This window comes from Alternaria rosae (genome assembly GCF_020736505.1).
Source record: "Alternaria rosae strain MPI-PUGE-AT-0040 chromosome Unknown BKA58scaffold_5, whole genome shotgun sequence".
NCBI lineage: Eukaryota > Fungi > Ascomycota > Dothideomycetes > Pleosporales > Pleosporaceae > Alternaria > Alternaria rosae.
In genome coordinates, this window is record NW_025763574.1 from 130,767 (window position 1) to 149,179 (window position 18,413).

Genomic DNA, 18,413 nt, shown 5'->3' on the forward strand with positions numbered 1-18,413 from the left:
CCGCGAACAAACTGTAACAGTGACAGCTGCGGGATGTCATCCCGACGGGAACCGTTGCGTTGCTTTACGTTTTATTTCGAAACGCCGCCTTCTTTCCCGTTACACGGCCAGTTTCCCCAACTGTGGGATGACGTAGAACGGTTGTGGGGAGATTGCGATGATGGCAGAGCCTCAGGATAGCATAAGGTGGCGAACTACTAATCAAGGACGTGGACATTGGAAAGGAGGCATGAGGGGAAGTTGGAAGGATTGGATTTAGGCGCCCTACTAACACGACTGCAGACAGCACAATGCCACCCATGTCAATCCTTCCTTCATGCGAGATACGCGAGCGGAAGCATTAGAATCCTTCTGCGTCATCTGCCGTTCTGGATCTGGCTGTTCCCCCGCGTCCGCTTCCTTGATCTGTATCTCAGCTCATCCGAGGTGGTCTGATCTTGATCGATAGGAGGAGGAGGAGCGAGAGCGCACGAACGGATACGTCAACCCCTCACTCAACCAGCTGAAATCAACCAACAACCCAGTGCCACTTCACCATACCCAGCCGCTGGAAAAAGGAAAACAACGACCCTTTCGGTACAAGGCCAGCGTAGGTCGACTGCCACCAGGAAGCGAAGGTGCCTGCATTGGTACGCGCATTAGCCTTGCATTCGTTGTTCAATGTTCAAGTCCATTCATCTCCTGCATAGTTTCCAACTTTTCTTGGCCCCCATCTCATTCTCGTCGTTGCTTCTTCCCAATTTCCACGGAACGCAATGTCGCATCTTCATCCCCAAATTCCCAAGGCACTGGAAGCGATGGAATTAATATTCATATACACGTACCTTCGATTGGCCCCAACTCTGCGAAACCGAGCGCTTCCAGCACCCACGGCGCGATGATGGCGAGGACGCCCAGGGCAATGACGGTACACATTACGGGGTGCTCGATGACGAAACCCTCAATGGCTTGTGCTGCTTCACAGGCTTTGGTATAGGCGGTATGGACGGTGGGACCGAGTTTCTCGTGAGACGCCTGCAGGGCCGTGGTGAGTCGCTCGAGGACGCGCTTTGCAATGTTGGTGCACCAGCCGGAGGCGCCGACGAGGGAGTCGAGGTGCATACGCAGGGCTGCACCGGTAAGGTGAGTAGTGAGGAGGGCATCGACGACGTCGTCTGCGATCTCGATAGCTGGACGTGGGTTGTCGTTGGCGGCAGCGAGTAAGGCTACTTTCTCGTTGGGGTGGGTCTCGTGCTTTGTCTCCTCTGTGCCGCAGGGGAAGCAGGCGAGAAGTGCTTGAAGACGTTCCATTGTCATGTTGCCAGCTGATTTGGTGGTTGATGGTCAACGGTGAGGTTGCGGTGGTTGTGATGCTGATATGTGTTCAGGCTTAGCGCTTGTGGCACTGCTGCGCCGCATGGGCGGTCATGGTGAGGGTGATACAGAGCAGCCTCGCCCAATCGTTTTTTGAACGCCGCAAAGATGTGCTGCACATGAGCTTGAGAGGTAGGCTGCAAGGCTGCAGGCAAGGCGCACTCTGTCAAGGTGCATATCGTAACAAATCCGAGGTTGATGTGAAAGGCAGCACAGTGATTTTGCCAGGTCTCGGCGAGCGTTTCTATCAGATACTGTCTTTGGCTTACATGTCATAGTATGAAGCAGTGTAGCTCGCGGAAATCATCTCCTACGGGGTTCATTTCGCACTTACGCCCTCGACGGTCGAGTCTTGGGTAGTCCTGTTCTCTCCATCACCATAAGGGTAGAACAGTAATCTTATGGCTGTCAGTTGGTTGATATAGCACTGTTACTACTCGACGCCTCATGGTAAAGGTAAGGCTCGATGAGATTGGGGTCGCGTATAAATTTGTGATGTTGGTTACGCTGAGTACTTGCCGTGTCGTCTGATATTCTCTTACCGCACTTGACACCGCTCGGCTGCTCTTACCTTTACTTCGTCTTGCAGCACGTTAGATTGGTATATATCGCATTAAATTCATACTCATCATCTATTCATCCATCTTCTTCTCATTTGTCACTTCGAATCAGATACCCTTAATATTTGGCGGAGGCTTAGACGATACTATTCACTACCTCTTCATCGACTACCGCACAACATGGGCGGCCATGCCTTCAAAGGATTGTATTGTCCTCGCATTTCCCAAGTTGTCTACGAAAACGTCAAAGCAGAGACGAAAGCTGCGCTGCAGACTGTCTTCGCGCAAGTCGTGGTGCCGACCGAGATGCCTAGCAAAGTATGCTCGAACACACAATATGCCATCTCCGTACTGATACGAATAGGATGACTACGGCGACGTCGATTTCCTAGTCTGCTCCCCTCTCCATTTCAAAGGCACCACCACACTCGACACATTCCCATGGCAAAGCACCGTCTCCCTCATCAAGGACGTCCTCGACACCACCCACGGGCGCCAGGGCTATCTCACCAGAGACTGCATGTACTTCGCCATCGACTCGCCTCATGGTGAAGAGAATTACTTCATCCAAATCGATGTCAAAGTTTGCTTCAAGCCAGAATTGTTTTACTGGTGTCACTTCGAGCTCAACTACGCAAGCAACAGCAAGATGCTCGGCAGTATGATCAAGCCACTTGGTCTTACTATGGATCCTGAGGGTATACATATCCGTGTTGAAGAGATGGAAGAGACGAACTTTCCTGGTAGCATGGTGTGGATTAGCAAGGATCCGAAAGATGCGCTACGCATCGTGGGCTTGGATTGGAGGATCTTGAATGCTGGATTCAAGACCAAGGAGGAGAGTAAGTTATCGATCCGCGTTCTTCATGATTTTCACTGATGATATCTTTAGTCTACAAGTACTTGGCCAGCTCATGGCTTTTCCATCCAGGTCACTTCGCCGCACGACTAGCCGAGGGAAAGTACCACGAACGACTTGAAGACCGAGCACCGTACTGGACACACTTCATCAAGGAATGGGTACCCGAGCACTTTCCCGGCTACCTTCACGCTCAGGATAATGGCCACGACAACGGCAAACCCAGCGAGCATGTCTATGAAGACCTCGAAACATGGCAAACCCGCACCAGAGCAGCCGTCCGCGACAAAGTCTTCACCATGTTCCCTCACATCGCAACCGAATACTACACCAAGCGCGCCACTTGGGTCAAAGAACGCGAAGAGCAGAGACTGCGCGACCTCATCACACAAGCCATTCCAACCGGTAAGAATGGATGGAGTAGCGACATCTCCATTCCAACCATCATAGTCAAGTATTCACAGCCCATGACCCCCGATCTAGAACCCACAGCGATAGGCGAGATGACACCACCTCTGACACCACCGCTCACACCCAGCTTATCAACTAATGCCTCGCCGACTTCACCAAGCGCCCTGGTCTTGACTCCCCTCTCTCCACCCATCACCCAGCCCACAAACCCAGCCGTGTTCGTCGAGCCCCTCCCTCGCACACCACCAGTTTCATTCTCCCCTTCCCCGCCTCCACCCAACATGTCACTTTCAGCTAAACTCCTCTGCCTCTTCCGCTGGACACATTTCTGCCCCTCCACCGGGTCTCCTTACCTCACCACCGCGCCGCGCGACAAAGACTTCCAGATGCAATGGACAGATGCGCAACTCGCTGACGCGACGGATGAAGTGCTCGTGCAATGGGCGAGGGACATGTGGTGGAGTGTTTGGACCAGGCAGTGCGTTGTGAACTATCGAGGGATGTGGAAGAGGAAGTTTGAGAAGGAGGCTAGGAAGGTACAAATGGAGGAGAAGGAGAGCAAGGTGGTCGAGATTAGAGGAGAGAGGGTGGAGAAGGTTAGAGGGAGGTTGGGAAGGTTGAATGAGGGGTTGGAGGGGTTGGTTTGACGAGTGGGATTGTAAGGCGGTGGATGAGGGGATGGTATGTGTGACCCTGCGTTTTGCGGAAGATCTGCGTGGCTGAAATGACTGAATGGTTGTAGTGTGTCTGGAGACCTCATCTTGTCATTCATTTCTTTCCATCATCATATCGGCAACACAATTGTTTACCAAACTCTCCATCTTTCCTCATGTATCTCCATCATTGCGTCTGTGCACCACCCTGTTGCAGAAGTGCTTCTCTCCTCTGTCTCATCCTTGTCTCTTCCATCTCCAACCACTCCACTTCTCTCTTCCTCTGCGCTTCGACATGAGGTGAGACCTGTGACGTCGAATTGATCGCTCCTGGTACTGGCAGCGTTTCTACATTTCGACCATCGCCTTCATTGTCCACTCCAACCTCTCTGTTCTCACTTATTCGCCCATGTTCCTCCATCCCATTATATGGCAACTCGCCCGGCCGATCCTCAGCCCTGAGCTCGTGCGCTCCTCCAATCGCGTATTTGTACGAGTGCGACCGATTCAATTCCTGCGTGAGGCCGTTCCCCGACATTTCTTGGTATTCCGTCTGGTCCGCTCCCGTTCTGGTCACATTATTGTCCGTATCGAGTACCATTTTGTCGCCGCCGCCTTCTCGCCTCGCCAATTCATCGTCGGTAAGGGTGGTCGTGGGTGGTTGCACCCTCCGCTTCTTCCGCCGCCAGAAGTACCATCCGCCTATTATGAGGGCGAGAACGACAATGCCTCCTATCGCTATACCGGCAATTGCGCCACCCCCTATGCCTGGCTTGGAAGTGCCGTTTTGGATAGGTTTAGGGCGTGGGGTCCGGGTAGTACGAGGTCGCTTGGATGTGGTGGTGCCTCCATTTCTTGTTGAGAACGCCGAACTTGGTGACGTATTTATCGGAGCTTGAGGCATGTACAGAATTGCCGCACTGGGGCTTATTTGGAGAGCTAGGGTGAGACTGTCCACTACTGCTGTTTGCGTTCCAGTTATCGTAAGTGGCTCACGAGAATCGCTGGAGAAGAGTTCAATTAGAAGCAATGGCAATTCTTTGATCAAAACCGTAGTGGACGATGTTTCATCTATGGAAAGAGTCATCTTATACGTGGGCCGTTGTTCATCCGGCGATGGGAGCGGGACGGTGATCCATCTTGGTGAAGAAATTCGAGCTGTCATTCTCGGCAATCATGCAGTAGACTGCGGTAACTAGTCGCTGCTCTGACAATCGAATGAGACGAATCCACGGGCGTGCGAATGTAATGATGAAGAGGCTCGGCAGGTGGAGGTCGACAGCAGCAAAGGATTATCTGCTTTGATACTATGCACAACGTCTAGGATATATCCCCGGTAAGGGCCACAATGTGCATTTTTACAGCCTGATTGAGGCTTGGAGAGCTGTCATCGCGGCAAAGTTGAAACCATCAGTATATAGGTTGAACGCCGGATTTAGTTAAGCCGTTACTCTTCTGAGCACTGCCAAAATGTTGTGTTGGCTGCGCATGCCGCTCATTCGCTCCACAAAGTTTTGGCCCCTAACTATGTGTATCTAGGCCGACGGTGATTCGATCTTTTATTGCCGTGTCGCGCGGGGGAAGCATGCAGCTTACGGTACACGACATATAGCCTAGATTCAAGCCACAGTCTACGATTATCATAGAAGTGGGCTCCAAAATAAAGGCAAGCAGCAGTCAACATTAGATACTCTTGTTCTTCGTTGTTCATTCACGGTAACTGCGTGTACCAGTCTCTGCCAACAAACCCCGCGACACTCCTACATCACCAAATCAGACTATTATGTCCCGATCTCCTTCACGTGCGCCAGACTATAGTCCCCCTGTCACTCTCCTGCGCTCCTAAGACCGTTCCCAGAAAATGTTCATCCACCCTCTCTCGTCTCATCAAGCTCCCACTGCTCAGCAATAAGAGCGTCTCCTATATTTCCCGTATCTCCCCCTAATGGACAAACAATCGGTTTCATTGCGCAATGGGTCTTTCAGCATTATGTACACTCGTCTGGATGCTGCGCTTGAAGTAAGGCTGTACAGCCTTAAAGAGGCTAGTACATTGTGGCACAGCTGGAAGTCTTCGCGCCATGCAGGTTCCATGCTATATGCAGTCAAGCAGTTACCGTGTTTAGCTACATTCATGATGTGCAAGACAGAGAGCGAGTCGTTGCGCGAGCTTTGCTGGCCCCCAATTCTCCACATGCGATTGAGCGCTGATCCGGCGTCCCTCAGACCGAACATGCGGCCAACATCACACATGACCTTCGATCCTTTGGGCCTGGCTGGTGTCGCCCGTGCCTCACGATCTCGCGTTCCAATTGCTCGAACTAGAAATTATATTAGAATAGTGTGTACTAAGCAAGACTGGCATCAAAACCACAAAGGCGTTATGAATTCTTCCCGCCTACTTGCATAGAAAGCGTCTCCCTCTTCTTCCGTATCCTCTCTTCCTCCATATCTAACCACTCCATTTCGCGTCTTCTTTGCGCCTCTACATTTGGTGATACTGCAGCACTCCTTGTTCCGGCTTCCTCACCAGCGGCGGTCTGAGCTACCGGTGTTTGAGGCCTGTGAGGGTGTACTGCCGTAATATCTTCCTCTCCACCATGTGGCAGCTCTGCCGTACTACCATCAGGATGAAGCTCATACGCTGGTTCGTATTGATACGATGCTTTACTCGTAGAATGCCGTGCTGCATGCGTCGCGTATTTGGCGGACTGAGCCGGATCCAACTCTTGCGCTGGCATGACTATATCCCCCGGCATTTCTTGATGATGATCTGGAATGTGCGGTTGTTTCTCTGTCGGAGAGTACTGTGGAGGTGGCCCTCCAGTGCTTATGACCCTCCTGCCCTGTTCATCGTCGCTCGGCCCCGAAGCTCTTGCTTTTGCACGCTGTCTTCGTCGCCAGAAAAACCATCCTCCGATTACGAGAGCGAGGACGAGTATACCGCCTATAGCTATTCCGGCGATCGCACCGCCTCCTAAACTTGGACTGCTGCTTTCGTTGGCTGATGCGGCTACAGTAGATTGGCTGCTACCTCCAGATTGTTTTCCACTCGCGCTGCTCCCCGAGTCTGAACTGCCTGAATTCGTGGTCACATCGGCCGCTGAAGCTGTGTGATCCTCGCCTCCACTCGTGGAAGTTGGTCTCGGGAGTTCTGCTGGCGGTATCAAAGTCTTAGTCTCGATGCTCGACTCTGACTGCGTAATCGGAGCGCGGCGATACCATATCTGGTCTGGCCAGTACGTGAGCCAGATTTGACAACCAGAGACGTCGTAATATTCTGAAGCAGTTATAGTGTGACCATCTGGAGCCACGACACCGCTCATGGTGGCGAGGATTGTGATTTTCAGGGTTGTGGACCAGTCGTCTTCAGAAATTTCCGTGAGGGATAAGGCAGTTTCGTGGGCAGTCCTGTAGGAGGACCATGATTCGACATACCAGGGGTATGTGTTGAGATCGGCTGGTAGGTTGGACATGGCGGGATGGTGCGTGTGACGGCAAAGAGCTGGTAAGGTGTATGTAGCTTGATGTAAGCTATCGAAGCACAAGTTCGTACAACTATCGAGGTGGAGGGGCAGATAAAGCCGTGCCTAGCAGGACTTTCCAGCATCTATACATCATCGCAGGCGGGCGGGGTACCTCCACACACTGCTGGACATCGTCACAAACATGTCTTCTATGCGATAGGTCAAAGATACAAGAGTACCCACCTCCATACACGCCGAAAGCTATGCATCGGCCCTTCCGCACAGGTCGTGTGACGTTCCGTCGAATCAAACGCGGAGAGAGTGTTTGCGGCACAGTCAAGCGAGCAAGACTGCAATAAAGGACCAACTTCTCATTCGACGAGAATATCTTGTGTACCGGTACAATCAGGGCATTATCGTCATTCCAATGCATGCTGTAGAGTGGTGAGTATAGAGGTCGCAGTTTGGGTCGCAGGAATTCGTTGGTTGCTTTTGACTCGGTGCGACGCTTCGGCAGGCGGTAACATTTGGGATGTTCTGGTTTTGAGACATGGACGAGTATATGTATGCTATTGTTTCATGATCATTGTTCCTTCAAAGTCGAAGAAGGATAGATTCTGCTGTGCCTGTTTCATCAGCTGTTCGCGCCACCTTGCGCTGCAAGCAACTCCCGCCGCTTCCGTATTCTCTCCTCCTCCATCTCCGGCCATTCCACCTCTCTTCTCCGTTGAGCTTCAACATTCGATGACAGTGTATTGTTCGTCGTCTCCATTATTCCAGCAGCGGGTCGTTGCGGGTCGTGTTTGGTCACTAGTGGTGTATGTTCGCCTTGCCCATTCAACAGCTCAGCCGTCGCAGAGTCGGCCGTGAGCTCATGGGATGCATCCGTCGCGTACTTGGATGATCGTGTAGTATTCGACTCTTGCGCTCGCGTTGGACGGTCTTCTGGAAGTTCCTGCGGCAGCTCCATTGTTTCGAGCTCGGGTATTTCTGCGTCTCCGTCTGTGTCTCTTCCGATCTCGTCGTCATTCTTGGTGCTCGTAGGCTTCCCTCTCGTGCGTATTCTTCGCCGCCTGAAGAATTACCCCCCGACAAAGCCGATGGCCAGGAGCCCAATAGCTATGCTGGCTATTATGTCTGCTGTTCGTGCAGTGCCGCTACCGTCGTCCCGGTAGAACGCTGACGACACGTCGTCGTCTGACGAGTGTGAGGCTGATGCACTGTCGCTACTTCTCGTGCTCGATGCCAATGATTTTGTAGTTGAGCTGACAGGTACCAGCTCAGAAGCTACTGACGAAGTAATTGAGCTGGTGTCGGATGGCAGATCAGGTAGCTCTAGAGGTGTGAACGTCCTGATAACTGTAACGATAGAAGGATTTTCACCGGCACCAGTCGGCGTCACCGTGGAGACGATTACCAGCGTCGAGGGAGGGGCGGAGGGTGCTGTAAACACTGACGTGTTCACGTATTCGATGGTGTCGGATGAAGTTTGTTCCATTGGAGATCCGACTTGCGACATGATCGAGTCGACTTGCCGCTTAGAAACGTGGTCGTCTTTCGATTTAGGCTGAAGCGGCCGTGTAGAGCTGGAATGCATATGAGCAGTCGTCATGGTGGCGTTAACGGAAGGAACCCGCTCTCCACTGGTTGATGTAAGGTAGTCAGGACCGAACGCGAGTTACCAGGCCGAACGGCGAGGTAAAAAGCTAAGGCTATGTTGATCCGAATGCGGCCAGGGGAGAGGACCTTGAAGTATCGAAAAGCGTGTTGTGGAACAAAGAATGGACGTTTCGTAACGCTCGTGTGACTTGTCGACGAATTACCGAAAATGCTGTGCTTGACGAACAGCTATCTGATTAGATGCAGAATTTGAGCCTTTTCACATGATCGGGTAGCTGTCATACATCCTTGCTTTTGATGTTACTGTGCCCTTATCGCGAGTTAGCACACAACAAGATACACAACAGCTCACCACCCTCATGTAATAATCTTCCATTCAAAATCTACCCACGCAAATCAAACGATGTATATACTCGTTACCCACATCAAATCCCCCCATCACCCCCCAACCCCCCAGTCAAACTCTTCATCCTCCTCCCCAACAAATCATCTTCACTAGCCAAACTAACCAGACTCTTCCTCCTCCCCCTATCGCTCTTCATCCTGCCTCTCTCCCTTGCTGCCCCCCTCGCACCAGCCACACCATCACCCCCGTCTTTCTGCGGACTCCTCCTTCCCTTCCCCAAAACCGTCATCTCCAACGGCCTATCCTCATCCGCTGAACTCACCGTCCCACTCCTACGGTGATGTCTCCTCCTTGTAAATTTCGTACTTGTGAGTCCGTCAATAGCATCTGCGAGGCCTATTGTGCCAAAGTAATCGCCTCCTTCTCTTCCCCTCATGCCTGTTGCTGTGGTAGTCGCAGGCGTGTATCCTGGAGTCTCGGCATCGTATCCATACCTCTTCCCATCCATCTCTTCAAAAGCTTCGGTAATCCATTTTCCGCATTTGAAAATATACTTCCAGCCTTCGGGGAATACGCCGACGAATTGGAGGAAACCATGGCTTATACCAGGTACCAGATCCACGACCACACTTTCCTCGTTGAAACTGCCTCGTGCCCAATCTAACCCCAACTCTTTCGCTGCGACCCATTCCGCGCGTTTAGCCTGTCTCAGCCGCCCGGCGAAGATGACAGTGTCATCGACCAAGGGGTCGCGCTCCCCTGTCAACATCCACGTGCGTGGGAACTTTGCTAGGAGGGATTCCGGAGCGAGGAGCGGGGAGAGGAGGTAGTCTGTGCTAAAATCGGGGCGGTGGTGCGGGCCGATGTAGAGAATGATCATGGCGCGCATCATTTCGGGGGTGAGAATGCGGTCGTTGAAGTAAGATATCATGCTGGACATTGCGAGGCGGGTTTTGATGGCTGTGGCGGGTGGTGCAGGGAGGGTAGCGGCAGCGGCACCGGGAGTGGGAGGTTGAGTTGCGAGTGGTGTGGGTGGGAGACTTGATTTCTGGCTGGGAGGCTGCTGGAGTGTAGCGGTGCTGCTGTCTTGGCCTGTGTGTGCGGCGGAAAGTTTGATCATGGTCTGGGGGGACGTGATGTCGCCGCCGTTGGTTTTGGGCATAGTTCCATTGACCATGCTCACTTTGGTGCGCTCGTCCTCACTATCCGAGTCATCAGAGCCATACGGTGTATTTGGTGCAAGTTGTCGGTAGTCGTCGCTCTTATGTCTTAGAATGGGTCGATTTGTCTTCCTCACTCGTCGATCACGAATGAGAGCCATTTGCTCGTCCGTCATCCAATTGCCAATGTTCATGTCCAGCGCTGGGTAGATCAATACCACGCCGATCGGAGGTGGTATAGGGGATTCGCCCTGCCATCTCCGCGTCTCGGTGGAACCACTCTGCAGTATCATGAGTATCATGGCCACAGCCAAGTTTCCACCAGCTGAATCACCCGAGACGACGACCTTGGGCTCTGCTTCTCCCGACAAGCCCATACAAGTTCCTCGCGACGCGACAATCATGTGATAGACATCGTAGCACTCGTTCAAAGCATACGGGTACGGGTGTTCAGGCGCCTTCTTGTAGTCCAGACTTAAAACAGGCAAGCCCGTCTTACCAGCCCAGCCCATGAGCTTGTCGTCGTGATTCCTCGGGTTCATAGCAACAAAACCACCACCAGGGATATCCAGGACAACTTTGTCCTGCTTCTTCAATGCACTCCGCGGACCATTGAAGTACAACCATCCCGTCACCGGTTCCTTATACGAACTAGCTCTCGGTCGTGGTATACGAATCTGGCGCGGCGGATACACCATCAGTCTCGGTCGCATCATGCTCGTCAGCGCACCCAGATATGGTGTCGTCCCCTTGTTCCACGCCACGCGCAGATGGTCCACGGTGAGCGTTGCTCTAATCTTCCTGACTTTCTCATCCGCCTGCTCAGCACATATCATGTAGTATATGCTGAAGACAATCGACAGCAGATCCCTCACACCTTTCCGTTTTATCCGCATAGCAGACCAGAAGCCTGCGTCCAGCGCAGTCGTAACCCATGTCGCACGGAAGTATGATCGCGAGTACAGGCTTGCGAGGGGCTCGGGACACTCCAGACCAACGAGCTTGCCGAAGTTGCGGGCGACGTAGAGGTAGAGGAGTGTTATAAGGACCGATTGCCAGACGGTGAGTTTCCTGGAGAGGAGGGCGGATACGCGGCGGAGGATTGGTGGGCCATGGCGGTCGCCTCTGCGTGGTTATTAGTATATAATGATGTGGTTGTAAGACTAGATGTTTGCTTACCTGTAGAGGTAAAACGACCAAAATGACACTACAGCCAGCACTTGTATCTTCCTGAACTGCACCGACGGCCGCCCTAATACATGATCTATCATGACTGTACCTCTCTCCCAGCACAAACAGCTTTATCGAACCCAGTGAATGCAGTCGCAGGTCTTTTGTGCGTCATGAAAGGCGTCAAGTCGGATCTCCACGTGGTGTCGCAGGGCTTACGATGTCGGTAATGTGTGTGTTGCAATTCGTAAGCATGTGAATGTCACGTCGCAATGTCTAACCCGGTGTGGATCCGTCTGGGGTAACGGGGAAAGGCGTGGTAATGGGCAAAGGCTAGGTCAGCCGTCCTGCGTGGTTTGTCCATGACTACAGCCATAGCCGTTCAAGCCGTCGACAAGCGACGGCGCATTAGCTGGTTTGAGGCTGTGTGGTTGGGCGAGCGTCAGGCATGTGACAGGTTTGTGGAGGAAGCGTGCGTGCGCTGCCATCATGTGAAAGCCGCGCTATGACATCTTCTCGGCTTTGTTGCTGTTCACCCCGAGGAGCCTAGCCGCGCTAACGTTATCCGCCTCAGCCGCAGGACAACGTTACTGCACCGCCTTGTCACGTTCTCTTTGTGAGAATTTTATATGATTCCTTGCGACCATGCCATGTGCTGTCATATTCGATGAAAGAGATGGTGGTCTTGAGTGTTTGGTGTGATGACTGGCGGGAACAAGCTATAGCGGAAGGATTGCTAGGATAGAATATGATGTGTTAAATATGAAGACATATAAGAAAATAGTATACATGTGAAGAAAAGACCTGGCGACCTCCTAGCCTAACCGTCATATACCGAAATAAACACCCTACTATACCGAAAATTCCACTCACCTCCTTCACTCAGATGCTTCGGCTTCTTCCTCTGACTCCTCCACCTCCGCATCACTAATCACATCGCTCAACACCTCGCTCTCAGCATCGCTCAACCCACTACTCACCGCATCACTCTCATACTCCTCCACAACCTTCTTCTTGCTCTTCGCCTTCTTCGCACTACCTCCAGCACCCTTGACAGGACTACCCCCACCATCCTTCCTCCCACCAGTCCTTTGAACAAGATGATCAATCGGACAACCCTCATCCCAACCCTCGCTACTCTCACCTGTTATAGCACGACACCTAGGACAGCTCTTTCCGTGTTTGATAAGCAGTTGGTGAAGCGGGTACTTGAGGTGGTCCGGCACTCTGACTTCGCAGTGCGCGTATGTTGAGTTGCGGTTTGCGCCTGCGAAGGTACCTTTTGCGCCGGGAGCAAGGCCTGCAGGGTCGCCGGGAGGAGGTACCCAGCCGAGCCATTTGCAGAGACGGAAGACGTGGGTGTCGACGGCGAAGGAGGGGCGTTGGAGGCAGAAGAGGAGGACGCAGGATGCAGTTTTGGGGCCGATGCCGGGGTACTTTGTCAGTGCATTGAAGGCGTCGTCGTTGGAGAGGAGGTGGAGATGGTCGAGTGAGACGATGTTCTCATCTGCCTTCTCAACCTCTGCGTGTTTCTCGGCTTCTGCTTCGTTCGCGGAGCCTGGGGCTTTGTCTGACGAAGATAGCAGCTCTTCACGTCGCGCCTGGTTTTCTTCCCAGACCATTTGTAGGATCTTCTTGATGTCTTTGCTCTTCACATCTGCGAGTCCGCCACTCTTAATCGCCTCGAAGATCTCCTTCTGGTCTGCTTGTCGCACTTTATTCCAGTCTACGCTGCCTTTTCCAACGCCTTCTTGCAGAATGCCAAACTTTGCAACGAGACCGGCGAATGCGCGAGAAGAGTTGGCGCCGGATGTTGCTGCCGAAAGGCGCGTTCGAATGAGGGCATCGAGGACAGACGGTACCTCTCCACAACCAGAGACTTCAAGAGAAGGCGCGGGGATGGTCTTGGGAGCTTCGACCTTGCCGTGGACTTTCGAAAGGAGACGCGTAACCTCTTCGCATTCTTCGGCTGTAGGATGAGGGTAGTTTGGGTATGGTGTCTGACCGGGAGTAAGGCCATAGCCACCAGTCTTGGCCTTACTCTTCTTCTTTGGCGACGGATCGGTGGTGGCAGTCGCTTTGGCAACGAGGTCATCGACTTCCTCTTTCTTCGGTTTAGCTGTCTTTGCAGACTTCCTCGGCTTCTTTGCTGAAGGCTTGCTTTCGTCTTCCTCGCTCTTGGTGGGAAGACTGGGAATCGCACCAAGGTTGTGTGGGAGTTCGTTGATGTCTTCCTGCTTCACCGCCGACTTCTTGACGCGTTTGTTGGTCTTCGATGTGACGGGTGCTTTCTTGGAAGTCGCATCTGGCGAGTCCTCGACCTTGACTGCTTTCCTCTTTCGTCCATTGCGCGCCTCTGGGGTAGTCGGTGGACTCGACAACTGTACTGGTTCCTGGTCAATGGCTGGCGCTTGCACGGCTTCGGCCCTGGCGGAGCTCCTGGTTGCTCGTGCCATGCTGGGTATAGTGGAGATGTCAATTCGATTCGATTCGATCGTCAAGAGGCTTGGGCGCAAAGCCAGCAGTCGCTTATAAGGAAGTTTGAATGCGATGGTGAGGAGACGTGCTGGGCAAACGAATTGGAGATGGGTGATGAAAAAGGATCACTTGAGGTATCTCGTGAGCTGCAAACCTCGAAAAGTGAAGGGTGAGCGACCGGAAAGGGGAAACTACGCGTGAATGGCGAAGGCAGGTATCATGACGTCGATGACGATGATTGGAGCTTTGGCCCTTGTCCCTGCCTTAGCGCGCATGACGAGGACGCGCCGAGGTCCACTTTGTCGGGAGTCCGTCACCTCTGATCAGAGCTACCCCACGTTCTATCGATCTCTCTCAGGATACTCTAGACCAAACTCATCATGGCTCACAAGGCGCCGTTGGTTGTTCCTGCACTCAAGCGACACACGGCCACTGTCATCGTGGCACATGGACTGGGTGACAGCGGGGCTGGCTGGTAAGGAGACTCAACACCATGGATGCAAGATACTAACCAGCGTAGGATATTCCTCGCGGAGAACTGGCGCAGGCGCAGCAAGTTCGAGGAGGTCTCCTTCATCTTCCCTAATGCGCCAAACATTCCAATCACGCTGGTTCGTTGACCAATACGGGCGCAAACACGGCATATCGCTGATACGCGACACAGAACATGGGCATGAGCATGCCAGGATGGTACGACATCAAGTCGCTCAGCACGCTAGATGACCGGGACGAAGACGAAAAGGGCATCGTCGAATCCCAAAAATACTTCCACTCCCTTATCGACCAAGAAGTCGCAAAAGGCATACCCGCGAACCGCGTAGTCGTTGGAGGCTTCTCGCAAGGAGGTGCCATGTCGCTGCTGTCCGGTGTGACTTACAAAGAACAGCTCGGAGGTATCTTTGGCCTGAGCTGCTACCTGCTACTGCAGAAGAAGATCAAAGACATGATTCCGACTGAGAACCCCAACCAGAAGACGCCCATCTTCATGGGCCACGGCGACGCCGACCAAGTGGTTGCGCACAAGTGGGGCAAGCTGAGCGCGGACGAGCTCGAGAAGCACGGGTTCAAGGTCGACTTCAGGACTTACAAGTACGTCACGAGGGTGCAAGTATGAACGTATTACTGACAATGCGCAGGAACCTGGTGCATTCCGCCGACCCAGATGAGATCGATCACCTCGAGTCCTACCTCAACCAGCAAATACCTGCTCTCGGCGACAAGTCAGAGCTCTGACTCTCTCATCCTTCCCCGATCATGTCGACCGAAGCGACGACAACTCTGGTGCTTATGATTACACTGGCCATTGCTTGGTTTGCGTCGTACAAGCGTGATGCTATACTAAGGCCGCATGATGAGACGGACTGGCACGGGCATTGAGCTACATATAATGATTGGGGACATATGGTAGAATGGTTTGGACTCGATGTATACATGAACTGAGGCATGTCCGCATGGTCTTGACTCACAGGCGCGTCCTCGAAGTTCTTGGTGAGCTCAGTCATAGTCATATACTCTGATCAGGCATTTCGTTACCACCTCAGCGTAATCTCGTAGCATATACCAACGATACCAAACATGTACTCCACAATCAACATTTTCCAGTCACATCCACCTGCCCATCCCACTAGCTCCTTCCCTGTGTGTGAAGTTTGCAAAATTTCTTCCCCCTCGCCCCACCCATCACCACCACAACACCACCCACCACCAACATATCCCCTCTATCTCTCCAGCCCTCCATCAAAGTCCGATATGGTCTAGTGGCTAGGATTTGCCGCTCTCATCTCGCAGAGTCAGTTCACTGTACAGTGCCGGCAAGGCCCGGGTTCGGTAAGTTGCATCACAGTAACATGACTTCGAAGCGTGGTTCTAACAGTTGACCAGATTCCCGGTGTCGGAAAATACCTTCTTTTTTGCTGGGTTTTGGGTAAGGGGGAAGAAAGGGAGGGAGGTTGAGGCATGGCGTTGGGGGCCAAGATGGAGATGCTGGGTTGAGTTTTTGGAAGGGGATGTGCGCTGGAATGTACCACCGTCGAAGAACTTTAAAAGCAGAAGGACGCGTGTGCGAAAGGTGAAATTCATTTTATTTGGCATTGCACGGCGTGGAGGGCATTGACATCACTCCTCGCTTGGTGTGTAAGTAGGTTTTATTGCTGGAGAGACTTGCAGACGTCTGCCTGCATACATGCGCGATGACTATTACCTCCTTCGAAATGCGGCTCCTAGGCCTCGGCTACGATGCGCCTTCAACAACTATTACCACAACCCCAAGTTATAGTTCCACTTTCGTCGTGACATGCATCTCGTGCGCTCCTGCCGCGCGTATTCAATGACGCGCGCACTCTCCAATCCATCTTAGGAGACTACCAAGCACCGCATTGCTCACCTGAGCCCAGCAACTCTGCTTTTTCCTTATGCCGAGCTTCTCCAACTACGTCTCGATGCAGCTCCTATCGATAGCTATATTTGGAGCTCGCTACCAGCGACACTCGGCCACCGTCCCAATCAGGCGTCCAACAACGTCACACACTACCAACGGGCATGATGTGGATTGCACGGGCTGGCCATTCGTACGGACTGTCCAACATTCCAGCTGGGACTCGCCTGGCTACTAAGCTCACGCCTCAAAGCTTTGTACCACGGCAAAGGAGAAAGAGTCAGGGGTCGCGTCGAGTCCAGCCCAGCTAGTCAGCATTTAGCGAGATGCTTGATTTCTTAGGGCTGATTCCCTTGTCGGTTCCCACTCGTCGCAAATCTTCCCAACCCGCCGTCTGGTTCGCTCATGAAAGTGAACTTTTTGTCGCGTTCAACGGTTAACGAGAATTGGGTTTCCATGACGCTGTCGTTCGGCGTCGATCTCGGTAGATCTACCGCGACATAACGATCAACAAAGCGAACCCGCAATCACGATGTAGTCATCAGCCCAAGCCGTCCAACCTCGTGTGAGTGAGATGCCGGCCTTCCCGATCAGTCTGGCCGAAACTTGCCATTGGTAAATTTCCGAACCTGCACGCTTTGGGAGGATGTCGCATCCGTGCGTTCAGGCACGAGCGGCCGTATTTGACATGCGCCTCAGCGCTGGTGCTCTTGTAGTGCGGGCCTAAGGCTCGCGGACAGCGTCAGTCCATGTGGAGATGTACGAGCGCCGTAGGGCGGGCGGTGTTTATTGGGTGCGTGGGACATGGGTCAATACGAGAGGGGCTGTTGTTAAAGAGCTGAGCTGCTGCTACTGTGGGTTTGTTCCTTCACTATCTATCATCAAGGTTGCTTGTCCTACTTTACTACTTTTCGTCGACTCGCTATTGTTTCGACAGTCCACTCGCTTCTATACGCCAATTATTTCGAGATAGAATAATCATAATCAAGATGCGCTTCTCTGCCTTCGCCCTCCTCTCGCTGGTCTCGGTTGCCTTTGCTGGTAACTGCGGACCTCAAAATGGAAACGCCAAGTGCGCTGCCAACGAGTGCTGTAAGTCTGCGATATCCTCGTATCTCCAAACTTTTGCTAACGATATATCACAGGCTCCCAGTACGGCTGGTGCGGAACCACCGCCGCCCACTGCGACGCAAAGAACTGCATGCACCCCTTCTCCGGCGCCTCCTCATCTTGCAAGCCCACCGCAACCACGATGAAGACCTCCGCAACCAAGCAAGCCACCTCACCCGCAACCACCTTCCCCACCGCTGTCCCCGAGATCGACGTCTGCGGCCACGCCCAAGGCGGCGTCACCTGCCCCGGCGCCGGAGCCAACGGCTACTTCTACCGCTGCTGCTCGTCCGCCGGTCACTGCGGCCCCAAGAACGATATCCAGGACCAGAACCTCTACTGTGGCGACGGCTGCCAGGCTGGCTTCGGAAAGTGTGACAACCAGAAGGCGCCTGCTGAGCCTACTGCCCCTAAGGGTACTTCTGGTGCTGGCGAGACTTGCGGTCCTATTGTCAACAAGAAGTGTGGTAACGGACTTTGCTGCTCTGGATCTAACTTCTGCGGCACGGGTGAGGACTTCTGCGGAAAGGCCAACTGGTGCCAGAGCAAGTGGGGAAAGTGCAACTAAGATGTTGGATATCAACATGGGGTTGGAGTACAGAGGTCGGGGGTAGAATAGAGTAACGAATATAAGAGTCTTTGGGACAATGAAAAGACATGAGAACTACACATCATTTTTGTCCGAGTGGACGACATTACGTCGACGTCCTTTTCACACGCGTATTCGAATTCCACATCATGCCATGCACGGAACTATTCACCAAACGCTTCACAGACCGAACACGCGCCCAAAGCAACCCCATCCACACCCCCACAGCACCCCCATCAAACACACTCCAAACCACCCGTCGC

The 18,413-nt window shown here is 53.0% G+C and overlaps 9 protein-coding genes across 9 annotated transcripts; 3 read left to right on the top strand and 6 right to left on the bottom strand.

The window, feature by feature from the left end:
• Positions 1-508: 508 nt before the first annotated feature.
• Positions 509-1,296, bottom strand: BKA58DRAFT_315892 (uncharacterized protein; the record flags this gene model as incomplete). Its single annotated transcript, XM_046167546.1, has 2 exons — positions 509-621; positions 825-1,296. The coding sequence occupies 2 exons, from the start codon at positions 1,294-1,296 to the stop codon at positions 509-511; spliced, it is 585 nt and encodes a 194-aa protein (XP_046024813.1).
• Positions 1,297-2,093: 797 nt separating this feature from the next.
• Positions 2,094-3,830, top strand: BKA58DRAFT_360295 (uncharacterized protein; the record flags this gene model as incomplete). Its single annotated transcript, XM_046168752.1, has 3 exons — positions 2,094-2,231; positions 2,278-2,755; positions 2,806-3,830. 3 exons carry the CDS (start codon positions 2,094-2,096, stop codon positions 3,828-3,830), a joined length of 1,641 nt encoding a protein of 546 aa, XP_046024814.1.
• Positions 3,831-3,934: 104 nt separating this feature from the next.
• On the bottom strand, positions 3,935-4,576 carry BKA58DRAFT_384131 (uncharacterized protein). The gene has a single exon (XM_046170237.1). The coding sequence runs from the start codon at positions 4,435-4,437 to the stop codon at positions 4,024-4,026; it is 414 nt and encodes a 137-aa protein (XP_046024815.1). The 5' UTR covers positions 4,438-4,576; the 3' UTR covers positions 3,935-4,023.
• Positions 4,577-6,128: 1,552 nt separating this feature from the next.
• Positions 6,129-7,458, bottom strand: BKA58DRAFT_384133 (uncharacterized protein). The gene has a single exon (XM_046170238.1). It carries the CDS (start codon positions 7,310-7,312, stop codon positions 6,218-6,220), a length of 1,095 nt encoding a protein of 364 aa, XP_046024816.1. The 5' UTR covers positions 7,313-7,458; the 3' UTR covers positions 6,129-6,217.
• A 233-nt stretch (positions 7,459-7,691) lies between these two features.
• BKA58DRAFT_469069 (uncharacterized protein) lies at positions 7,692-8,915 on the bottom strand (the record flags this gene model as incomplete). The annotated part of the gene is made up of 2 exons (XM_046175135.1): positions 7,692-8,348; positions 8,397-8,915. 2 exons carry the CDS (start codon positions 8,913-8,915, stop codon positions 7,938-7,940), a joined length of 930 nt encoding a protein of 309 aa, XP_046024817.1. The 3' UTR covers positions 7,692-7,937.
• Positions 8,916-9,109: 194 nt separating this feature from the next.
• Positions 9,110-12,074, bottom strand: BKA58DRAFT_168088 (Alpha/Beta hydrolase protein). Its single transcript, XM_046165120.1, has 2 exons — positions 11,609-12,074; positions 9,110-11,554 (listed from the first exon to the last, which is right to left on the bottom strand). The coding sequence occupies exons 1-2, from the start codon at positions 11,698-11,700 to the stop codon at positions 9,349-9,351; spliced, it is 2,298 nt and encodes a 765-aa protein (XP_046024818.1). The 5' UTR covers positions 11,701-12,074; the 3' UTR covers positions 9,110-9,348.
• A 79-nt stretch (positions 12,075-12,153) lies between these two features.
• On the bottom strand, positions 12,154-14,399 carry BKA58DRAFT_429231 (base excision DNA repair protein). The gene has a single exon (XM_046173033.1). The coding sequence runs from the start codon at positions 14,053-14,055 to the stop codon at positions 12,478-12,480; it is 1,578 nt and encodes a 525-aa protein (XP_046024819.1). The 5' UTR covers positions 14,056-14,399; the 3' UTR covers positions 12,154-12,477.
• Positions 14,257-15,481, top strand: BKA58DRAFT_168119 (acyl-protein thioesterase 1). Its single transcript, XM_046165123.1, has 4 exons — positions 14,257-14,552; positions 14,598-14,688; positions 14,742-15,166; positions 15,214-15,481. The coding sequence occupies exons 1-4, from the start codon at positions 14,458-14,460 to the stop codon at positions 15,308-15,310; spliced, it is 708 nt and encodes a 235-aa protein (XP_046024820.1). The 5' UTR covers positions 14,257-14,457; the 3' UTR covers positions 15,311-15,481.
• Positions 15,482-16,997: 1,516 nt separating this feature from the next.
• Positions 16,998-18,258, top strand: BKA58DRAFT_168142 (uncharacterized protein). Its single transcript, XM_046165124.1, has 3 exons — positions 16,998-17,305; positions 17,441-17,543; positions 17,597-18,258. Exons 2-3 carry the CDS (start codon positions 17,441-17,443, stop codon positions 18,127-18,129), a joined length of 636 nt encoding a protein of 211 aa, XP_046024821.1. The 5' UTR covers positions 16,998-17,305; the 3' UTR covers positions 18,130-18,258.
• Positions 18,259-18,413: the final 155 nt, after the last annotated feature.